Consider the following 23533-nt stretch of genomic DNA (forward strand, 5'->3'; position numbering starts at 1 on the left):
TGACGACTGTGGAGCTCAGCGCAGGATCAGGGCCCATATTTCCAAGATTGTTCCCTATCTCCTCTTTTTCATAGTGACATTCATGAGAATTTGGGCACCGAGGAGCGATCTGAAGAAGAGCTCTGTGTGGCTCGAAAGCTTGTCTCTCCCCTCAACAGAAGTTGATCCAATAAAAGATATTACCTCCCCCACCTTGGCACAGAGGAGTGTCTGTTTTAGACCCTGATCCTGCAGCTGGCAATGCATGGGCATTAGAATATGGCTGGGTGGAGCCAGATGCAGGATCAAAGCCTTAATTATCATTTAAACTCTCTGTTCCCTTTTATCCCCCCAACACACCCCTTGTAAAGTTAATCATGTAAAACAATTCTGCTCTTACGTTCTAAGGAGAACTGATATTAACATCTTAAATCCATGAGATTGATGTCAGATTTACAGGGTAGAGCCCTATGCATATGTGGAGTCTTATTAACTTCAGTGGATTACTCACATCAGAAAAATTACTCTTGTAGATAGTTTGGGTATCTGCAAGATAGGAGCAAGGAGTTCTTATAGAAAGTGTCAAACCTGAATACCATGAAATGAGAAGCTGAGATGTGTGGACATTAAAAGAGAGAGAGAGAGAAATATTTTCTTAGGATTATGTCTCCAGGAAGACTGAATTTGGAAAACCTAAATCACTAGAGAAGTTGTGGAAACAATGATTGTACATCCTTTTAGCACACACAAATCACTCACTGATTTTATATACAATTCCTTTCCTCATCTCACAGGCTGGCTTTCGTGTCCAGCATCAGAAAAACCAGTAGTTCTCATGTAGACAAGCCCAATAAATTTTCTGGCATAACATAGGGAAATCAGCCAGTTTGGCAAGCCAGCTAAATCTGGCGCACAGATAGAACCATGTTAAGTGTAACTGGTATATTATCTGCAGCACAGATATCTGTTGCAATTACCATGCAGAGGAGGAGAGAGGGCGCCCTGGGGTAGTAACTGCTCCCTCTATAACCAGAGAGCCAGCACTTCCCTTTTCACTAGGCAGCTGACTAGAGACCCGAGTCATATGATTTTCAGTCAGGAAACTCCCCAGTTGCTGCAGAGATGGAGCTGCTGCTTAGACAACATGTTATCCTGCTGCTTTTCCTGCTGACTTTGGGTTCAGGTATGTTTGGTAGGGGGTTGAGTGTACGAGAGATGCATGTTTCACTAGACCTGTGAGGAATTATTGAAGCTAGGGGTGATGGACATTACTCACGAGCACCTTTCTCGTACAACTTGCTCTAAATTGACTGTTTTATGGCTTGTCAAACTTTCAGGCATTTATTGTTAGGTGAACACTAAGGAATGAATGATGCCTTCTTTTACCCTGCATAGCCGCTCCCCAGATATTTTTTGTGCTAGACCCTGGCAGAAGCATCTAAATCCAGATGTGCTAAGAGTTTTGTGCAGAGCTTTCAAAGTCTGATCCTTTTTAAGGGGGTCTGTTCCAGGCTCACACTCTTTTAAGCTTTGCCTATCCTGTAACGTTAATTATGTAATCCCTTTCTTGGAACACTCTGGCTGTTCCCTTGTTTTTCACAGTGGAAAAAGTTTCCAAGCGTGTTCAGCGTCAGACCCTAAGAATATATGTAACTTAACCACATATAAGTAGCCCCACTGAAATCAATGACAAGTATTTGCATGAGTCAGAGATCTGATCCAATGTCCTAGAACGTACATGTACATCTGCTGTGGGCGTATTCTGCACCCCTCCCATCTGTAGGAGTAGCTCTTTCTTTTTACTCCCGTAAAAGTAGCCTTGTATTATTGAAGTGATAGACAGACAGTCTCTTATTTATGTGGTATGCATAAGAACTGCTCTCTGAGGCCCTGATCCTTCAATAAGGAATATGTGGATGGCCCTTTGCCCCCACATGGAGCCCCATTGACTTTAATAGAACTTTGCATGGGTCAGTCTGCACAACCTCAGGATTGTAGGTTTGGGGATCAAGTTTGAAAATTGGGTGTGTCCAAAAAAATATTGGTTGGGGGTGGTGTTTAATTTGAACATGATGTGCCTCTCTTTAATTTAGAGCTCTGTGCTGTGCACCCTTAAGCTATAGTGTCAGTCTTTATTATGTGACTGACTTTTTTCCTGGAGAAAAAGGTCCACTTCCCCTTCCTGAAAGCATGAACTTAGTGTGGGGTGGGTTAAAGATGCCAGCCTGTTACACAGAACAGAATTTAGATGGAATCTAATGCTCTAAACTCTGCTGATTCTCTCACCCTCTCTGGTCTCCCAGGGCAAGTGAAGATAAGTCTCTGTTGTGTAACTTTTCTCAGATAAAACATTAAGCTGATGACTAAGAATAATGTAAGTGAGATGTTTTGGAGCTTACTGTCAGGGCTATTGATAAGATATAAGTGGGGAGACATTGTTTGTCTTATGTGGATAATTGTCTATGCACATGATCTATTAGCCTAGGTTTTAGATGAGGGGTCATACTATTGATGATCTTGCTGGACCTCTAGGGTTCTTGAAATAACTAAATAAATTGAAAACACAAAAAGGAAAAATAGTTAACAAGCTGAAAAAACAATATTCCTTGTTCAAATTGCACCTCTATGACTTACTGCAAGCTATTGTATAATACATCATTTAGGGGGTTATAAAAAGACAAGGACTTGTAAAAATTAGGCTGCCTCTCTGCACATCAGCTGTTAAACTTCTTTCAAGCCCAGCTTCAGGATTTATCCTGAAGTTAGAACAATAACTTCGAGACACACCGATGTTGACCATTGTAAGCAAGTGTCCAGTTAACTCCCAGTAACTGATTTAAAGTTAGAAGCACACTTCTACTGGGAAATTTATGTGGTTCAATTGCAAGCATTTTAGTTTACTTGAGGCTGACTTTCCTTCCTACCACAAGATTCTTGTGGCCTGGCCTTTTGGCTTCCACCTTCAGCTTCTATGATCCAAGCTCTTTGGTACTGGGTAATGGAGTATTCCCTGGAGTGAAGCTGCCTGAAAATTAAGGTCCCATCCTGCAATTGGACCTGGATCCTATACAGATCCTTGCACCCATTTCAATGGGGCTCCCCATAGGCACATGGTCTGCTGTTCTGGATCCAATTGTAGTATCAGGGCCATAGGTCTTTAGAGCTTTATACCAAACTCTCCCTGGGAGGTCATTGCTTGATTGGGCAGCAGAGACTTTTTCTTGAGTATAAGGCAAACGCATTGTTGCACTTCAAAGCAGATAGCATTTTTAGGTAATGGTAATAGTCCCAAATAGCTCGTCAACTAATGACACAGACGAATGCAGAGGACCGGTCGAGGGTGCTTTCCTTATTTTTGAAACCATGACACGATGTGAACTGATGAGCTGAAGTCCAATTTAGCAGTAAGAATTAATATGGATTCTTGATGCTACAAAGTATCAAGAAAAATATCAGAGGATCACATCAGATCTAAAGAGAACACGGCTAAACCAATTCTGTTTATAATATCATGCTACATGGGTAACCCTTCCTCTACTTGCAGTGTTTTCAAAACATTCTGATAACGCTGCTAGCAAATTGTAGGTTTGTTCAAGGCCATTAATGCTGCTGCTCCTGAAATCCAAGTGAAACAGTGCCCTTCAGAATAAGCAAGCACTTGAATGTGCTGTTGCACAGATGTGGAGCAGTTCTTAACCCAAATTTCTAACCAAAAAATGGAATCATTCCAGTACTATGCTCTAGGGACCAACCTGCTTCTCAGCTACTGGATATTCCACATTGTTCTAGTGACTATTTTGTGATAAAGAAGACTAGGGAGGGGATTAAGCATCTGCATCATACACCGTAGTAGATTATGCCCATTGAAGTTAATATGAGTCTTCAGCTGCCTTCACTGGACTTTGGATCAGGCCCTAATGATGACTTTTCTTAGGGCCCTTAACTTAACAATAGTTTGATACTATAAGAACATGATTTGATCTTGCCTGGAAGACTGGGACCAAACTGTTATACCCTGAGGCTGAAATCTTGGCCCCATTACAGTCAATGGAAGACTTGACATTGTCTTCAATGGCACCAGTGTTTCAGCCCGGCTCTTTGCAAGTACTAAAAGGCATGTCTGGTCCAGAAAATTTATTCCAGCATTTGGACAGCTGCACTGGTGGTAGCGATAATGGAAGGCCCCAATCCTGCTAACACTTAAGTACATGCATAACTTCATTCCTGTGGGTAGACCCACTGAAGTCAAAGTTATTTGCTGGATTTGGGTGGAAGTATGAGTTTAGTCAGGGTTCAGGTGTTTTGTTCAGTAGTAAATATTTTTGAATGAGAGTGTTTGTAATTAACACACCCAAAATTAACACTAATGGGTCTCAGCCAAGTCTCTGTTGGTCAGATGTTTCAAGGCCAAATATTTCACACTCTAATTTAGGTTTGGCAAGCTGGTCAGTTGACAAATAATGTCAACTGACCGGCTATTATTTGATCACCATCAGTTATCCTAACAAGAATGCTCTGATCTACCTTTTTGATTGCATCATGGTACCATTCTTTCATTTTTTAGAACTTCATTTCATTGTGTTTCATATTTTTCTGAGTTAAAATAACTCAGTTAAGAACCAGAGGGGTAGCCGTGTTAGTCTGTATCTGTAAAAAGCAACAGAGGGTGCCACAGGGCCCTCTGTTTCAGTTAAGAACTTACTTTTTGTAGTTAGATAGATACTTATGCCTAAGGCCTAGCCAACTGTAGACCATAAAGTCTTTCTCTTTGTTATTACTGTTTTAATAAATTAGTTCTGTAAAATATTTGACAATTTTGACATGATTTGACAATATTTGACTTGTCGTTGTCCAATTATTTTTGGACTGGTCAAATGCTCACGCTACTTGAGTGAATCAGATACTCCTTTTCTTTAGGTGCAGTTATAAAGCAATCAAAAGAACAGAAAGAAGCATGGGGGTATGTAACAGTCAGAAGCAATGCACACATGTTCTGGTGGCTCTACTATGCAAACAACTCTGCCAAAAATTTCACGGAATTACCTCTCATTATGTGGCTTCAGGTAAGATATTGTGAAAGACATTTTTAAAGGAATCTTGATTTCTGCACCATTCAGCATAGTGATCTGCGATGATAGTCTAGCTACACAGAAATAAGATTTTGAGCTATGACTTATTCTCTGAGTCCTGTCTGAACTAGGTTTTCAGGTTACAAAAGAATACTGAAAATGTTAAAAAGCAATTATCTAAATTAATGGGACACCTCACCAGAAATATGTCTTTAGCTCTGATCACCCTATATCAAGAAGCATATAGCAGAAACCAAGACAGTTCATTATTTTTTGGATTGTGATTGTACTTAGTGACCTCAACCCCTTTGTGCTAGGCTCCCTGTGAACACGTAACTAAAGGGCAGCTCCAACAGTCTGAAGTCAGAGACAATTGGTGAAAATGATTAGAGGCCTAGAAAGATTTCCGTATGGAGAGGGAAAAGATTGGGACTTTTAGTTTAGAGTGGAGACCAGTTCTATCCAATCAGAGCAGTTCAAGGCAATTTGTTGTGTGTGTGTGTGTTATACTCACACACACAAATCCTAGACAGTATATTAGAGTAGCTAATGTTGAATATAATCCACCAGTGGATGCAGTCTTTCACATTCCGGATTAATTCTGCAATGTGTAGTGCACATCCCGTGCACCTGGGGAAAACTGACTATTATACATGCACCAGCTCAGTAGCTGACTCTTCCATACCCTACCGCACTGAAGTGTGCTCATCTCTGCATGGGAAGAAAAGCTTCAGAATGGTATCTGCCTGGCATAAAGATAATCAAATCCTCTCACAAATTAGTGATTGAGTCTTTTAAATTCCTCTCTCCACAAACAGGGCATATCTATAATGAAGGAAGACAGGGGCTCCCTTTGCATTTTAGCATGCAGCACACAAACTAGTCCTATATAACTCCAATGATCTAACTCCATTGGTTTGTTTTGATTCTAATTAGCTTTCTTGTTTTGTTTTCCCCCGTAGGGAGGTCCAGGAGCTTCAGGCTGTGGATTTGGGAACTTTGAAGAAATTGGTCCCTTGGATGCAGAACTGAAACCAAGAAATACAACCTGGGTATAGTAGAAAGTTTAAGATTGGTAATCTTAGCTTTTACTCATTGACTTATAGATGAGATCCTTGCCTTCTTAGTCAGGTGATAGACCAGGACAAAAATGCCCCAAGCAGTACAGTGTCCATCTGAAATTCAACTCTTCCGAAGACCAGAATTTTTCTGTAGTTCTACTTTTGATCCAACAAAAACACTTAAAGTGGTGTTGAACCATTCTCCTCCACATGTTTGCAATCACTTGCTTATCTTTGAATACTTTCTCCCTAAAATGCTGTAGTTGGAGAAACAGCTGCTCAGAGCAGCTCATTTAAGCATAGGCTTACCCATTTGATCTGGTGGAGGAAACATGGTTTGGTGAACTTGTCTGTAATAAAACGTCTGGGACTGGGAAAAGGGGAAATCTGCCTGTATTAGTAATTGAATGGGGACTTCATACAAATCTCCTTTCTCCTGGTTGTATAGCTGCAGGCAGCCAGTTTACTGTTTGTCGATAATCCCGTTGGCACTGGATTCAGTTACACAAATGATAGTGATGCGTTTGCAAAAGATCTCTCCACTGTATCTTCCGATATGCTGGTTCTTCTTAAAGAATTCTTCAGGTCAAAGAAAGAATTCCAGGTAAGGAACTCTAATTTTGTTTAGCAGCGTTAAATAAAAGTGTGGTTCTAACTAAGGCATCAGAGAGGATTAGTAAACAATTAGACAGAGGAAGATAACAGCCTCTCCAGAAGGTAGCATATGCCACTAGCTACTGCACATGGTCCATCTAACCCGGTATCCTGGCTTCCAATAGTGGCCAATGCCATGTGCTTCAGAGTGAATGAAAAGAACAGGGCAATCATCAAGTGATCTATCCCTTGTCTTCCACTCCCAGTTTCTGGCAGTCAGAAGCTAGGGACATCCAGAGCGGGGGTTGTATCCCTGACCATCTTGGTTAATGACGATTAATGGACCTATCCTCCATGAACTTACCTACATTCTTTTTTTAACCAAGTTATAAAGTTTTGGCCTTCACAACATCCCCTGGGCAACAAGTTCCACAGGTTGACTTTGCATTGGGTGAAGAAGTACTTCCTATTGTTTGTTTTAAACCTGCAGGCACAACTGATGTCCTTTTTTTCTCCCCGATTTCAAGGTGACATTGGATGTCTAACTGACATCTATTGCAGCTGTCCTTGGCCCCAATCCTCCATTCAGGCCGGTCGATTCTTGTGCCTGTAGTGAGCCCCACTGAAGACAATGGAGCTCTGTGCACAGAGCATTGTAGGATTGTAGCCTCTTTAGGTGCAACTCAGAATGAACAAACAAAATATCTAGTGTTTGAGGGATGAACAGGTGCAGTTTGGGTTTTGTGTGGATGGCAGAGGGTGGGCAAAACGTATATTGCTCTGGGAGCCTAAGAGCCTTATGGTATGGTTTCCTTTTCCAGACTATTCCATTCTACATCTTCTCAGAATCGTATGGAGGAAAAATGGCAGCTGGAATCGCTTTAGAGCTGTATAAGGTAAAGCAGATCCTTCCCTATGTGAGTAAATAACAGCTTCTTCCCTGGCACCATGTGTATTTCTCACATCTTAAAGAAGGGTCTAATGGTGTATTTGATTTTTTGTTTTGTTTTTGAGTAGGAGCTTTTTCATTTTTAGAGAGTAAAGTTTGTTCACTGTAGACGAGAAAGATCTCAGTCAAGCTAAGAAGTGGATAACTAGGAAATGATTACATTGTGCCCCATGTCTCAGGGGTTAAATGGAGCACAGGCAGCCTGGTTGGGGTAGATTTTCAAAGGCACAGAGGGTAGTCAGGTGCTCGACTGAATTAGAAATTTCATAAAACTTTGAGCTTCCATAACTGGCTTTTATAGATACAGTGTACATGCAAACCATGTTCTCCCTTCCTATCTTCCTTCTGCTGGTGCTGTTGTCTTATCCTATGATAATCATGTCAGGCCATGAAGTTCAAGAATGAATTCAGCAACTCTTACAGAGCCTCCTCTTACCAAGACAAGTGCCAATGATGAATTGATAGACATTTGGAACATAAATGGACTCTCATCAGATCTCATTTGTCATTGTGTCTTGATGCTAGTTAAAAAGACAGGGTTGTTTCCTGTAACACAAAGGCACTTCTGCTTATCTTGCATTGTGAAGCCTGTTTCTACCATTTGCTGGTTAAGGAGAAGAACTAGCTAGAAGATCCTTGTTTACCGAAATGTGTGTTAAAAGCTGTCTTTACGTTATTTTTAAAGGCTATTCATGATGGGAGCATACAGTGCAATTTTGGTGGGGCTGCTCTCGGAGATTCGTGGATTTCTCCTGTAGGTACGTTTATCGGATTTTTGTGAACTTCTCCCTCTCCCGAAAAAGCCCACCTCTGTCTAGAATACTGTCTCTGCTACTTTAAATGGCGCAGATCTCCAGTGAATGCAGGCAATCGAATCAGGGTAAACGTACATTGATGTTCTAAGGAGCTGTAATTAAACCAGCCCCACTCTAGAGGGGTCAAAAATCAAAATGGCCTCAGGACAAAGCTAGTAACAAACTCATATTCCTTTAGATGGGTGGCAGGGGAGTGTCCCTAAAAGTCACCAAAAAGTCACTAAGGCTTAGCCACGGAAGGATTCACAAGGCTGCAATGGATTTGGCATTCTCCTTGATTTGGTGACCATTGACTTTGGCCATCCAGAAACTGTTAAACTCAAATGTGAGACTGCTTGAGGCTTGATTTCTCAGAAATGCTGAGAACCCACAACTCCACCTGAACCCTGCACCTCTGAACAGCAGGTCAAAGGTGTCTCCAGGTGGGCACCCAATCTCTGCTGTACACTCTTGAATAGTTTGGCCTTATGTAATCCAAGCACATTTTAAAAATGGCAGGTAGGAAAATGCTTATTTTACCACTAGCCTCTACAGTAGGTAGGGGGCTTAACATCGGGAGGTCTAAGTGTTCCTAAATTTCCACCACATCAGGCTTTTAAACTACCACCAATCTCTAAGTTTACCAGTAACATTAGAAGCCACCAGCCACAGCAGTGTGGTAGTTAACAAAGCTAGGATGACTGTTTGCTTGGGGAGAAAATGGCAGAGATGAAAGCATTTCTTAGGGTCCTGATCTTGCAGTGATATCTACATGGGCAGGCCCCATTGGAGGATCTGCACTTAGATGTGGGAAGTTAGAAGGGTAGGAAGCTATAGGTTTACCTTAAATAATCTTCCCTACCTGTGCTACAAATAACAACACTGGCTTATAACTTATCTTCAAAAATCTGACTTATTTATATTTTTTGTCCACTTGCACTGTTTGCAAACAGGTGAACTTTGACTGCACAAATCTGTCTACATGTTCTCATGCACTAGCACAGTGCTGCAATGTTTCAGTTGCAAATGCTGCAGGAGAAATGTCTATTGGTTGCTTTAAACAGTTCCATTGGCTAACTTGCAGGGAGCTAATGTCATGGTGGTGGATTTGGCTTTGTAAACAGCTTCAGTGCCTAAATTTGAGCTGACAATGCCTCTTTACTGAGTAATTCATCTTTGCCTCTCTATGCTGCTGTCACTATTATCCCTGCTATATTAGAGGGAAATTTGTGTCTGAGAAATTATTATATGCTTGAAACCAATTTTGTTTCTCTAGATTCTGTGCTTTCCTGGGGGCCATACCTTTACAGCACTGTAAGTATCTACTCCATCTCTGCTATTTGCGATAATTGTTCTGGTTTTTAAGGCTTCATTCAAGATCTTATACTATACAATTTAAATCCAAGAGGGGACTTCCATTTCTAGGTTAGCTTTCAACCAGTATACCGGTAATTATACTGGTAATTAACAGGGCATGACATTGACTTATTGTCTCAAATCAAATTCCTTCCATGAATAATTGGTTGTTCTCTCCCTGTTTGCATTCCAGTCTCTCCTTGATGATCAAGGTCTAGTAGAAGTGACTGCCGCTGCCAAAAAGGTCATGAATGCAGTGAATAAAGGGCAATACACACTGGCCACTGAGCTCTGGAGTGAAACCGAGCAAGTAGTTGAACAGGTATGAAAATGCTGTCTGGCATCAAGATTTGTAAGTAACTTATGCTAATGGCTTATGGAAATGAACAAATTCAGGTAACGCTCTGCTATTAACGTACAGAAGGGGCAGATTCTCCATTACCCCGCTCCTTGTGCAGTTGTTCACACCAGTGCACTCAGTGTGCTACCATGCTGATTTGAAAGCATTTAATACTGTCTTTGCATTGGTGTTAATGACTACACAAGGTGGTAGGCAATGGAGAATGAGGCCCAGATGTGTGCGAAGCAGTACAGCACTAAGGTTTTGAAGGTCATTAAAGCACTCAAACAGATGATTCAAAGTAAAGCACATGAATAAGCCCATTGACTTCAGTGGTACTACTCAATCTTAACTTTAAAACCATGCTTTGCTTGCTTGGGCCAAAGTATGTGTTTTACAGCGACAAGTGCTACGTAAGTGAACCATATGTAACTTTAAAAAAAAGTCAAATAATGCTATACTAAAGCTGAAAGATTACGCTAAAAACTGCTTCTTGTGTTCTGTGCATGGCTGGTTTCACTTCCTCGTTTCATGCTTTAGGATGATACTTTGGCTATCATTTTGCCTTTCTCTCTAAGCCTGTGTAACCATTCCTCCCAGCTGCAATGTGTATGTAATGATTTCTAGCTTCTACATCAGAACTTCTAAATATTTAAATTTAATTATGGGAAATTTGTAGGGTCTTGTTTTTAATTCTAAGTAACTTTAATGGAAACATATCTCTTCTCTGGTCCATGTCCAGTCTATTGGCTGTATTAGGGATGTGGTGAATCCACAAATCTTGGATTCATCTAGATATGATGAATTGGCTGCATCAGTTGTTCCAGAATATGGATGCCAGATATTGATTGACACTAACAGAAGGGAGCGCGTGGGATGTCTGAGGCTGGTGTGATAGGAGGAAACTGAGCAATGGGAAGCCTCACATTGGGAAGGTCTAGCCAAAGGGAGCATCTGAGAGATCTGTGGCACTGAGGCTATGGCTGCAGCTGGTGGAAAATCTCTGGAGCCATGGATGGGGTGGTGGGATTCCAGGAGATTCCCACCTCTTCAAGGCTGGGAAAGAAAATGAATAGCAAGGTCTATGCTCTCCCTCACTCTCTCTCAAACACAGTTGTGTGTGAACTTTGGGAACTGGAAAAATTCCTTTCACAAAACCCACCATCAAAAAGGAGGGAGCAAGGGACCAAAGGCCCTTCCAAAAAGGCCTCTCTCAAAATAGGGCCAGAACAGGGAACAGAATAGGGCCCCATTTAAGTAGGGAACATTGATCACTCTCTGCTCTGCGGGTAGAGTGCAACCTCATGTGTCGGACAGATGTTTCTCTTATAGCTATTGAAATAAAATGTCCAGTCTGATATATCCTCTTCTCTCACTCTTTCAGAACACGGACAACGTGAATTTCTATAACATCCTAGCCAAGAAGTCCCCAGATCTCAAAGCCTCGAAACATGAAAATATCCATCTTCGTAAGTTGAGAGGAGCATGTTTAAGAAATTAAGCTTCCAAGGGCCTGATTTGCAGAGGCGCTGAGCACCCAGACGTGTGGTTGTAGGCGGTAGGAACTGTCTGTGGCTACCACATCTTGCAAAGATGCCTCCATTGTTCTCAAGCTCCTGAACCTACTGGTCTCCATACAGGGAGAGCTTGAAGAATCCTCTTGAGGGATATACCACAGCTCTTTTGTGGCATATGCGTCCACCTAGATACACCCTGTGCACCCTGGATATTAGTCACAGGCAGTAGTAAATACATTACTGTGGAACTTCACAACCTATGAACTAACTATGTCCTCCAAACACTTGCATGAGATGATCTGATTAGACACTTGCCTCCATCAGCCTTCACGCCATCACTTCTTCATCGCCTTTAAATGTTGACATGGAAATAAAATAACTGTTTTTATTACTGTCTCTGTTGGCTCCCAGAGACAGATGAGGGTGGAGAGATGAGGTGAAGAACCCTCCTTACTTTTAAAAGTAACAAGTGGTTGCAGCTCAAAAGTAACTCGTCTGGTGATGAGAAGAGTTGATGTTCAGGCTTACTAGCTAAAGCAGAAACTTAGCCCCAGAAATGTATTGTTGGGAACAATATGCCCTGGCAGGAAAAGGAACAAGATAATGACTCTGTTCCTCTTCTATCTTCTGACCATGCTATAGGCTGATTCTCTCTTCTACTGTAGATCTCTTAAAAATCAGCAAGTCTCTTCCTCTGTGTACTATTGTGGTTTCAGCAGCAAAGAGTTTCTTAGGTCTGAACTGAATGAGCCTCGATAAGACTTGTTTTTGCCTGGTGGTGTTTGTTTATCAGACACCATCTTCATGCATATCAATCATCTTTAAATCCAACACCCTGTGCTGCAGAATAAACTCTTTTCTTTCCTTTCAGTTAAACTTTACCAGCGCCATGTCGAACGTCTGCATAAGGACAGCTTAAGTGACCTGATGAATGGACCCATCCGAAAGAAGCTGACAATCATTCCTGACTCTGTCACATGGGGAGGTACCTTCCTACCCTCTGACATGGCTCTAATGGGCAGCTTGCCACTTACACAATATTGTAGTCTGTTCAAAGCAGTCTTGATGCTGTACCACATAAAGTCTCCCTGACTTGCTTGTTAAAATTCTCATCCTGCTTGGGCCCAACTGTGGGACAGGCTCCTAAAAAGACCCACAACAGGGAACTGGGCAGGCCTATGGGCATAGGCATGATTCTGGTCCTTGTGTCTTCCTCTCTAGCCTGCCAGGGTCTAACTAGGTGCACACCCTGGCACGGAGAGTTTGCCTCATGCCTGAGCAGCTGAAACCTATCTGTGCAACTCAGTCTGCCAAAAGGATTCCTAGCCATTCTCCTCTGCCAGAAAGCCAGTGCTGTGAGAGTTCAGGGAAAGGAGGGTGTAAATCAAACCAGAGGGAAACAGAGCAATGCTGAATACCTGCCAACACCCCTCCAGATCTGTAATGGGAGATGGAAACTGACAAATCCGCATGTGAAGTACTGTTAGAAACATGTCCTGTGCTGCTTTGATAGCCCCTGTATATATGTGGAATTTGGCCATTCTCCATTTCTCTCCAGTCACTCAGACTGATCATTGTGGTCTGGAATGTACCGTTCCAGTGCTTGCTTTTCTGCAGCAACGAATTGCATTTCACAACTCTTGGCAAGCCCTGCTGCTGATGCTTCCATTTAAAGATGACACACTTAGTCAATTGCACTGTCTTTCATGTTTGGATCTGTCTGAATAGGTCAGTCAAAAGAAGTCTTCTTACACATGGCCGAAGACTTCATGAAGCCTGTCACTGATATTGTGGATGCGCTGCTGGCAGCCAATGTCAACGTTACTGTCTATAACGGACAGCTGGATCTCATTGTGGACACCATGGGTAAGGATTCATTCTTCTTCTCTCTGAAGAGAAAGATGTACACTGGTCATTAACATTTGTACTTGAATCTGTATGCCGGCCCCTATACAATCCCCCCATCTATAGTACTTACATAGTCCCCACTACTATAATACCTACGCACCTCACAGTCTTTAATGTATTTGTCCTCACAACACCCCTGAGGAAGGGCAGTGCCATTTCCCCTGTTTTATAGATGGGGAACCAAGGCAAGAAAGGACTAAGTGACTGCCCCAGGGTCACACAGGAAGTCTGTGGCAGAGCAGGGAAGTGAACCCAGGTTCCCAGGGCCTAGGCTACTGCTCTAACCAATGGATTATCCTTCCTCTACATTGAGGTACATTTCTATATCTGCCAAATTACACTCTGTCACCTTTTCAGGAACACAGGCAATAGACACATAGATCTTATGCGCTTTAAAGTTTTCTTGGAGAGGGTTTAAGCTGGGTTTGTTCCCAGAAAAGACCAGGAATTCAGTTCCCAAAATCCACAGATTCCTCACTCACCCACCCACACACACTCCATGGTGCAGTGATGGGAGGGCAGCTCTATGTAGGGGTTAGTGCCTCCAACTGCTCCCGGGTGCTCTTCCTCCATGCTGTCCCTTAGTACTCTTGGCAGAGCACCCTGACTGCTGCTGGGAGAAGCAACATGGCCCATATACTCCACACACATTTTTGCATCCCTGTAGAGCCCCTGTATTAGTTTTTTGGAAGGACACAAGGGAGCTGGCTGCCCCCTGACTATCCCATCCTGGTCAGACCCATGGGCTTGGGTCCCCTCCTTTCTGCTCACACGATGCTATGGGAGAGAGAGCATAGGTGGGTATGGCTGCTTCTTCCATGTAGCGTTCCACTGAAGCTATTGAACAGACCTAGAAAAGTCTGTTTGCCATGCTGGATAGTTAACTATCCCTAAATAATTCTCAGTTAATTAGATTAAAGCCCACTCTGCTGGGAGCATTAACTCTACGCTGATGTGACTGGTAGTAAATGATGGTACCTGAGGCCAATTTTTTCCCCTTCTATGGCAAAATAAGATCACTAAAAGCAGACTTGAAAAGTGGCTTTCAAGCAGTTTTTTTTAAACAAGGACTGTTTCTTTCAGAAGTTCCAAGTGGCTTATAAAATACACACAGTGGTTGAGACATCCGAAAAGATGCACCAAAATGGGCACATTGCGTCACTCAGTAAATCACGCAACGCTTCCGTATGTGCCAATAGTTCCAGCTCAGTCTGCTGAAGCGGTTAGTGCGGCTCTCCTCATCCAGAAGAACAGCTGCACACTCAATTGGGCTGCACCTCTGAGTTGTACTTTGAGAGATACAGCTCAGAATCTGTCCCGCAGTCCTGAGGACACTGCTAACCATAGCTCCATGAGGAATAGGATTCACTGTTGGAAACTCACTTTGCAAGAGTTGGGAGGTAGAAATTACGTTTGAAGGGAAATGCTGGCCTAGGTCTCAGATCACAGGGATTTGGTGCTAGGAGATATCCCCCCCACTCTAAGAATTTGATCACATTAGTTGCATCTCTACCATGCTTACCTCCAGCTTCTTGAATTACATACTATGACATAACTCCTAACTATGTCGACGTAGTGTAGTTTGCCAAGCGCAGAAATCCAAACCTTGCTACTCCTGAGATGGAGCCAACAATAAGGGTAGATCCTGGTTTGTTTGTTAGTTTTATTGCTGTCTGACCCTAGCCATTACTGGGGGGGTGTGTGGTTTACTTCATTGTCTTTTCTCTTATGTCTTTCCAGGCATCACAGATTACGCTGGTGGCGTATTTTGTTATTACCTATTTTACTACGTGCTAGGTATTTTATAGCACAAAGAAAGAAGTGGCCCCTCCTCTCCAAAAGCACAAATAACTGAATTATCATCTTTCCGGCCTGATGCTCTGACTCTGTCAACCATCCCCCTGCACAGAGCCACACCTAGTTGAATCCCTCCACTGGATGCCCCTTATCCACTAGATCAGGTGCAAGCTTCTTGCCCTCTCCTTTAAGGCCCTTCACAGTTCTGCCTCTCCATACATTTTACCACATCACCCCATCCACTCTAGCCTTGCTCCCCCATTATGTCTACTTCCCCCTGTGACAGGGTTGGGATTCATCACCACGGCGCTTCCCACTGATCGCTCCGGGAATTAGTTCAGTCCTTGGCGGGGCACCCTCTACTGCTGGTGTCCCATCCATCCTCTGCTCTCTGCTGGTGTCCAGACCCACGTTGCTCCCCGCTCAGCGATGTCCATTTCAGGCCACTGCCCTCCGGCAATGCCCCCTAGTCCATCCTCACCCCCTTCTGGGGGTGGGGGGTTTAACCACAATCTTTCCCTTCAGCCACAGTGACCAACCACACCCCAAAGTCTAACCCCATGTGTCAGGGGTCTGGTGCAGTCCACTATGGCCAGTTCAACAGCCAGGTGTAATACAAGAAGGAAGGGGGAGACCCAGGCCCACCCTCTACACTGGGTCCTGACCCAGGGACCCTTTGGCAGCAGCCTTCCTGGCCTCCATCTCTCCCCTTGTGCACCTCTCTCCCTGGGCCACTTCCCCTTCAGCCTCTTTGCACCGGGTTAGGCCCTTCCCTCAGGGCCTGCAGGCTGGAGTTCCCTTCTGCTCCCCCAGGCCTGCCTAGCACTGCGCTGTCCCAGGTGCTGGTCTCCTCACTCAGGAGACAGACCTTCCCCCTCTAAAGATCTGGGAGAGACTGCCTGCGCCTTTCCTGGGCAGCCTTTATATAGCGTCTAGCCTAGCCCTCATTGGCTGGCTCTAATCTTAGCCCTGATTGGCCCCCAGTAAGCCCTTCTTTAGTTGGCTGCTGGCCTGCGCAGCCGCTCTGGCCTACTCTAGTCCCCAGTCACACACCTCCACACAAGAATTTATGGGCCTTCTTCCAGGCAGCCCCCTATGTGAGGAAGGCCCTCTAAATTTATCAGTAAAGCCAATGCCCCCCTCCCTTCACATCAAATACTCTCACAACCTACTTTTTCCATGATGCCTCCACATAATTAGCCCACTAACTAATCACAAACTAAGGAGCTGTGAGGTGACTATATATTTATATATGCAAAACATGACTGGTGTACATAAAAAAAAATGGACATATTTATTTCATTCCTTTCTCCTGCCCTACTGATATTGATTGTATCGGATGGCAGGCCCTTTGGGACAGGGACCATGTCTTATTATGTGTTTGGACAGAACCTAGGACAAGGTGGCCCAATGCTGACTGAGGACTCTGGGCGTTACCAGAATAGAAACCATTAATAATGGTGTCGGAAGTGACACAAGGAGTGAGCCTAATGATCAGTCTGGAGAGGGTGGGGTTGAAGGACATGTGCAAATGCCCAAGAGCACATGCTTGCTCAGCTTAAGCACATGTACATTGCAGTTGGTCAAAAGTTTTTGTTTGTCTTTAAGAGACTCCACTCTTGTGAAATGAAGCTTGTGGTCCACATTAGGTGTCACTGGAATATCTCACTCTGCAGCAAATCCCCAGAGTTCATTCTGTTTCCTTTTTTTCCTTTGTTAAAATAGTCTCCTGTACTGATCTGGGCAAACAATCCTCTCGTATTATGGAGTTTTATTGCTGTAATCTCTCAGCCCCTAATTGCTAAGAATAGACGACCCAAAGCTCTCCTTTTCAATTCCTTTTCATGGACAGCCCAGCAATCAATAATTCTTTAAATAGATGCTGTTTAGGACGTCAAAACTGGTAAGACAAATTGGAGTGCCACAAATTGCTAATTTTGAGGTAAAATTAAGCTGCACTTCTTACAGCATGAATTGCTGTAGTAACTGAGCGGTGGTTTTAAAAACAGTAATAGCTTTTTTAAATGTCTTCGAACGGGTCTCTTTATTTGCTGTCTCAACATTCTTCTCCTCCCTAGCTTGGGTCTTGAAAACAGATGTCGCCTTTTCAGACTCTCCTGTTTGAATGACTGTAACAAACAGCAAAACACTGGCCCTAATGCAGAGCGTGTTTCCAACGTGTGCTTGTGCTATCACAGCTTGTGCTGTCAGCTTGATCCTGCAGGGTGCTGAACAGCCTCGATTCCTACAACCTGGGGGACAGGGAGTCCAGCAACATGCAGGACCGGGGCTTGTATTGGTATCGATATACATTTAGAACCAGAATGAGGCTTATTTTGCCCAAGTATGCATTATGGTGGGAACCGCCTAACATTGGTCTTATGTGCCCTCCTGAGCTGAGGAATTCCTACCTGCCGGTGTTTCCATCTTTAGGTTTCTGTGGAGCAAGGGAGGGCTTCAGGATGTTGTGTGCGAAGGGGAATGAGAATATGCTGGAGTTACTATTGCATAAAAATGCATCAAATAAAAATGACTTGCTTACAAAATCAGACATCAAAATATAAACGTGTCACAGTTCTTAGAACTGATCAAAACCCTTGGGTCAACTTTTGGAATTTTCACGAGCCTCTGTCCCCCAGGGAAGAATATCCTTTGAAATTTTTAATTAAAAGTTGGTTTTTTTGTGGTTGCAAAAAAAAAAAAAATTTGTTTGAACATTCAACATTTTTTGACCGACTATACTTGCTATATATTTGTTCATATAGCGTCTAGAATAATGGGACACCAATCTCAGTTGGGACCTTTAGATGCTGCCTTACTATAAACAATTAATAATGAAACATAACTCTTCTATCCCTAACTTAGGCCAGGAGGCATGGGTTCGGAAACTGAAATGGCCTAAACTGAAGCAGTTCAGCCAACAAAAATGGAAGGCTCTGTATGGATCTCCAGAGTCCTCTGAGACAGCTGCTTTCCATAAGTCCTATGAGAACTTGGCCTTCTACTGGATTCTAAAGGCGGGGCACATGGTAAATAGCACATTTGCTGAAAGACAAAAGAAACCTAATATTAGTCAAGTTGTAAATGCTGTATCTGTCTGCTTTGCCTACATAATATGGCTAAATGCTTTCCCACATTTGCATGAACACTCCCGAATCAGACTATGTAGATTATTCCTTTGATTAATTAACTTCCTGGTTTGGAGATGTGGCTTACACTCAGACTTTGCATAATACCCAGCACAGACGTAATGGGCCTTATTCTCCCTTTCTCTGTACTGGTGTCAATGACTATGCATTGTGTGAAGCACAGGTTGTAAAACGCTGCCTTTCTGGTTTGGTAGCATTTTACACCCAGTACTTTGCTCGGGTTTAATTGACCGTCGAATAAGGTAATGGAAAATCAGATCTTAATTCAATACTGTCTCTCTAAATTGTTTGAACAAAGAGCGGTAATCTGCATTTCATCCATCTTTGTAACAGGGTGTAGATGTATCTACTGTATTGAGAAAAATGTAATCTTTATGTTCTGTACAACAATCCAGAACCATGGGAGGAGGGTAAATCTTAATTGCACTTTCCTTGCAGAGTCCAAAATATTAGAAGCCTATTCAGTCAACACACTGAGGCTTGTTTAAGGGTTTGTTTACACTGGCACTTTACAGCGCTGCAACTTTCTCGCTCAGGAGTGTGAAAAAACCTCCCCTTGAGTGCTGCAGGTTTCAGCCCTGTAACGTACCAGTGTCAACAGTGCACCTCATGGAGGTGGTTTGTTTAGAGCGTTGGGAGAGTTCTTGCCCAGCGCTATGCCACGACTACACAAGCCATGTTAAAGCGTTGCCGCGGCAGCCCTTTAACATTGCCGGTGAAGATGTGCCCTAAGTCAGTGCTTCTCAAAGCCAGTCCGCCGCTTGTGCAGGGAAAGCCCCTGGCGGTCCGGGCCAGTTTGTTTACCTGCCGTGTATGCAGGTTCGGCTGATCGTGGCTCCCACTGGCTGCAGTTCGCTGCTCCAGGCCAATGAGAGCTGCTGGAAGCGGTGGCCCGCACATCCCTCGGCCTGCGCCGCTTCCCGCAGCCCCCATTGGCCTGGAGCGGCGAACCACGGCCAGTAGGAGCCGCGATTGGCCGGACCTGCCAACACGGCAGGTAAACAAACTGGCCTGGACCACCAGGGGCTTTCCCTGCACAAGCGGCGGCCCGACTTTGAGAAGCACTGCCCTAAGTGAAGAGCACCAAACTGTATCTAGCAGCTTCCCAGCCGGAAACAGTTTCAGAATGCAGCCACCTTAATTCACTTCTGTTTCTTGGCCTTGCCATGGAATTTCCCATAATTAGTGACTTTTAGGCCTTCAATGAATATTTGTTTCCACCATCCTAATGCCCTGCTAGTTGCACTCTTTATTTCCCTCCTTAGCAGAAAAGTCTTAATACATATAAATCCTCTCCCTTAATGACCCTCGAGAAATGTTACCACTGGGAGCACCAAAAAGTAGAACTAAAGGACTCAAGAGCTGATTATCCTTTAACTGGCTTTTTTTTTTAAATGGGAGTACATCTATTGTCTTCAGTAAAGTTACTCCCACTGGTGTAAGACTAGCATGAGATCAGAATCAGGCCCCCTGTCTTCCTTCCCGCAACCTTGGAAACAAAAAACCAACCAAACTCTGCACTGCATCCTATTTATTTTCACTAGTGCTAGAGCAAGAGCCTAAGCTTGCTTCTAGATTAGGGACATTCCCCTGGCCGTGTATCTGCTTGAGGCACATGGAATTTGCTTCTAATGTTGTCAGTTCTCACTGCTTGGGAGGAAGATTGGCCTTCTGTTTAAGGCCCAGAACTGGAGTTAGGAGACCTGTTTTCTCTTCCTGGCTCTGCCACATATTCCTGTTTGACCCTGGGAAAGTCACTTTAACCTCTCTGTGCCTCTGTTTCCCCATCTTTACCTGACTGCAGTCCTCACTTGGAAGGCACTCTCACAATGCACTAATACCAGGGAGCAAGGTGAAGGCTGTCCTAGAAAAGCAAGCTAAATATTAGTGTGACTATGAAACATCTAGAGCTAGCAGTCTGCTTCCGCATAGCAATTAATAACACACTCTCTTTCCCTATGGTAGGTACCATCCGATCAAGGGGACATGGCGTTGAAAATGGTCAGGATGGTGACACAACAGAAACACTGGTGAAATGGATGCCAGCTGGCATGGTTTTCACATACAACTCCAGTGCATTAGCAGAACTTGTGCCACAGACTGAACTTCAGAAGGAACAATCACTCTGTGGAAAGTTAGCCTCTTTTACACTTTGGTAATGTGCAAGGCATTAAGGAGATGCATGGTTATTCTTAAATGAAATGCTGCCTTTGAATCTGTAAACTGTGATTCTCTGCCTCAATACTGCTCACCCTGACTTTTCCTATGAGAACTTCACTCTGATAAATAACACACTCCGACGCTCCTTTGAGGATTGCCCAAATGCTCTTTGTCTGTTTATGCACCACTATTAAGATGAGTTTGCTGCTCTAAAGATTCAACCTCAGGCAGCAAGCCTGCTTCCATAAGCTGCGGATGCTTTTTCCTAAACGGATGACTTGGCATCTGAGTCAGACAGCATTGCTTTCTAGCTAGACGCCGCAGAGTGGCTGTGCTAGGACTTCATTTTGGATACAGATCCAGTTTGGACTGAGGTGTGTGTTCTTACTGAACCACTCTTTCTACTCTTGAGCCTCCTCTTTCTTGTGCATTATCTAAGATTCGTTTTTTAATGCACTCAGTGCCACACAATCATCGCTCAGTACTTAATGTGAGAATAAACAATGTGCCAATACTTTCTCTTCATAGAACGAGCCAAAGTTCTAATGGATAAGAGCTGCTGGGCTCCTGGCCTCAACCCAGAAAGCAAATAGGAGTAGGTTATTTAAGCGATAAGGAGGAGGCATAAGTCAGAACAAATACCCCATCCATATTTTTCTAGAACTTGGATTGAGTCTTGCCGTGAGCTATTGGCTTTGCCATTTGAAGTGGAGATTCTTTATAAAGTGTACTTATCCCAGTTCCCAAGTGAAAACAATCACACACATGAGGTATTTGAATCACTTCATTCCTGGTGTACAGCTGCAATCCCCTTTGAAAATGACCCTTTTTATCCACACTCAGGCAGCTTGTTCCAGTTGTCAGAATCCTAAATAAATAGCAAACAGCCCTGTGCCTCCCCACATATGAAACGTAAGAGTATCAGCGTAGCAACTATTGCAGTGTAATGCTGTGTAAACACATGTGGACGAACTCTGCTGTTAGAGCATCAGTAAGCTGAAACTGTGCTATGGGGAACTTTGGCAATGCAGAAACAATCTACCTTTCCAGTAAACCAGTGGATCTCACTTAAATGCTGCACCTCGTGGAATCAAGTTGATTTGATGCCTAAAACCTTGTACCTCTATGGTCTGGCTTTGGGGAATAAAACCCTCAGTGCTAAATAATGAATCCAATAGTTACAACTATGCTGATCTATATATTGATCCTGCTCTTTTCACATTTTTAACATGTTCTTGAAGCCAAATAAAAGCCAATATTGTAATGGATTATAGCACTTTCTGCCTAAAAGCAGCAATGGGGGGATACTGCCATGTGCCCCCATACGTTATAGGTATATGAGTGGTAGGTAGCTAACAGCAGTAAGTTTCTTCTCCCCGTGCCCAATGCAGAGAAAGTGTGGAGGGCAAGAATCCACCTGGAACCAGTGACTTAGAGGAACAGCTGGTTATGATCTAAGGGAGGGATACAAGCAATTTGCCTTGTTCCTTCAATGGGGAGTCATTTTCCCTTTTTAGTCATCGCCCAAGGTAGATGGTGGTAGTTCTGTTAGCCTGCAAGCTTTTGAAAACCGATTACTTCCTCTGAAGCTGTTTCGAGCAGGAGTACTGTATGCCAAGGTGCACTAGGAATCGCCTCTGTGCAGGGTATCAGTTAATGAACAGCAGGTTAGTGTGCTGTACATTTACACTCCAACTTGCTGTTCACTAACTCTTTCTAGACAAGCCCTTGCTGCTACTTCAATCAATCCCCTAGAGAGCTGTTGAATGGCTTTTGCCCTGTTTCCTCTCCCACTCCAACAGTCTCCGCCATTCCAGGCTGGCGCTTGTTCTGAAACACGGGGTGTCCCTGTAGTGCAGCAACCGTGAGGCTGAATCAGTCCATTGGGGTTCAATTAACTGAGCTCAATGCCTTTTCCCACACACTAGGGAGCCCAGCTTTTCAAGTACAGTTGGTATGTTCAGCTCAGCAGTGTAAGTTCAGTAATGTTCCTGATGCTGCTGCAACCCAGGAGGGATATTTTGGTTAAACAGCAGGAGCTGTAAGGCGGAACATACAGGTACAGTCAGGAGCAGCGCCAGGGTTTTTGCCGCCCTAGGTGGCAGCGCTCCTCCACAGTAATCGGCGGCAGCTCCTCCTTTGAAGCTGCATTCTCGGCGGCGGGGGTCCTTCCGCTCTGGGTCTTCGGGGCACTTCGGTGGCAGGTCCCAGAGCGAGTGAAGGACCCGCCGCCGAATTTTGGCCAATGACCCGGAGTGGAAGAAGCCCCTCGCCGCCGAAATTCCGCTGTGGGCAGCGAAATGCCGCCCCCCACATCCTGCCGCCCTAGGGTCGCCTAGTGGAAGCGCTCCCCCTGGGTACAGTAGCTGCTGTGACTAGAAACTCAAGTCTTGGTGTTGGGATTTTTTTTTTTAGGCTTGCTCTATATAAATGTCTACGTATCACACTGAGAATTGAGTGTAAATGGAAAAACATGCTGAGACTGCGAGAATATGTAATCACTTAATATTTTCAAGAGCGCTGTGAACTGAAGGTGATGGGCTTCAATGCTCACGGAGATGGAGGTGCTCAGGAGCCATTCGGATGAAATGGTTATTGGAAGGTCCATGTGCTGATCCAAAGAATTTTGAAGTACAATCTGCTCTCGGTCTCGCCATACGAGTTTCAAGGCAGCTTTGTACCCATTCACTTCCCCCAGGCTTTTGTCTTTCCAGTATAATTACTAACAATGAGTATTTATTCATCACAACGTTCTTTACAAACTATACCCAGGAAACACTGGATCCACCACTGTGGTTCAGTTACCTCTGGAGTGGAATGCAATGGCTGTTTAATGCTGTACAGCATCACTGAACTGCCT

At 43.8% G+C, this 23533-nt stretch overlaps 1 protein-coding gene across 1 annotated transcript; it reads left to right on the top strand.

Moving 5' to 3' along the window:
* Positions 1 to 950: 950 nt before the first annotated feature.
* On the top strand, positions 951 to 21937 carry LOC101947538 (retinoid-inducible serine carboxypeptidase). Its single transcript, XM_065563532.1, has 13 exons — positions 951 to 1162; positions 4897 to 5042; positions 6011 to 6100; positions 6558 to 6713; positions 7525 to 7599; positions 8338 to 8410; positions 9723 to 9760; positions 9996 to 10124; positions 11527 to 11611; positions 12531 to 12644; positions 13388 to 13525; positions 18230 to 18393; positions 20479 to 21937. The coding sequence occupies exons 1-13, from the start codon at positions 1102 to 1104 to the stop codon at positions 20545 to 20547; spliced, it is 1338 nt and encodes a 445-aa protein (XP_065419604.1). The 5' UTR covers positions 951 to 1101; the 3' UTR covers positions 20548 to 21937.
* The last annotated feature ends 1596 nt before the right edge of the window (positions 21938 to 23533 follow it).

This window comes from Chrysemys picta, chromosome 12, assembly GCF_011386835.1.
Source record: "Chrysemys picta bellii isolate R12L10 chromosome 12, ASM1138683v2, whole genome shotgun sequence".
Taxonomy (NCBI): domain Eukaryota; kingdom Metazoa; phylum Chordata; order Testudines; family Emydidae; genus Chrysemys; species Chrysemys picta.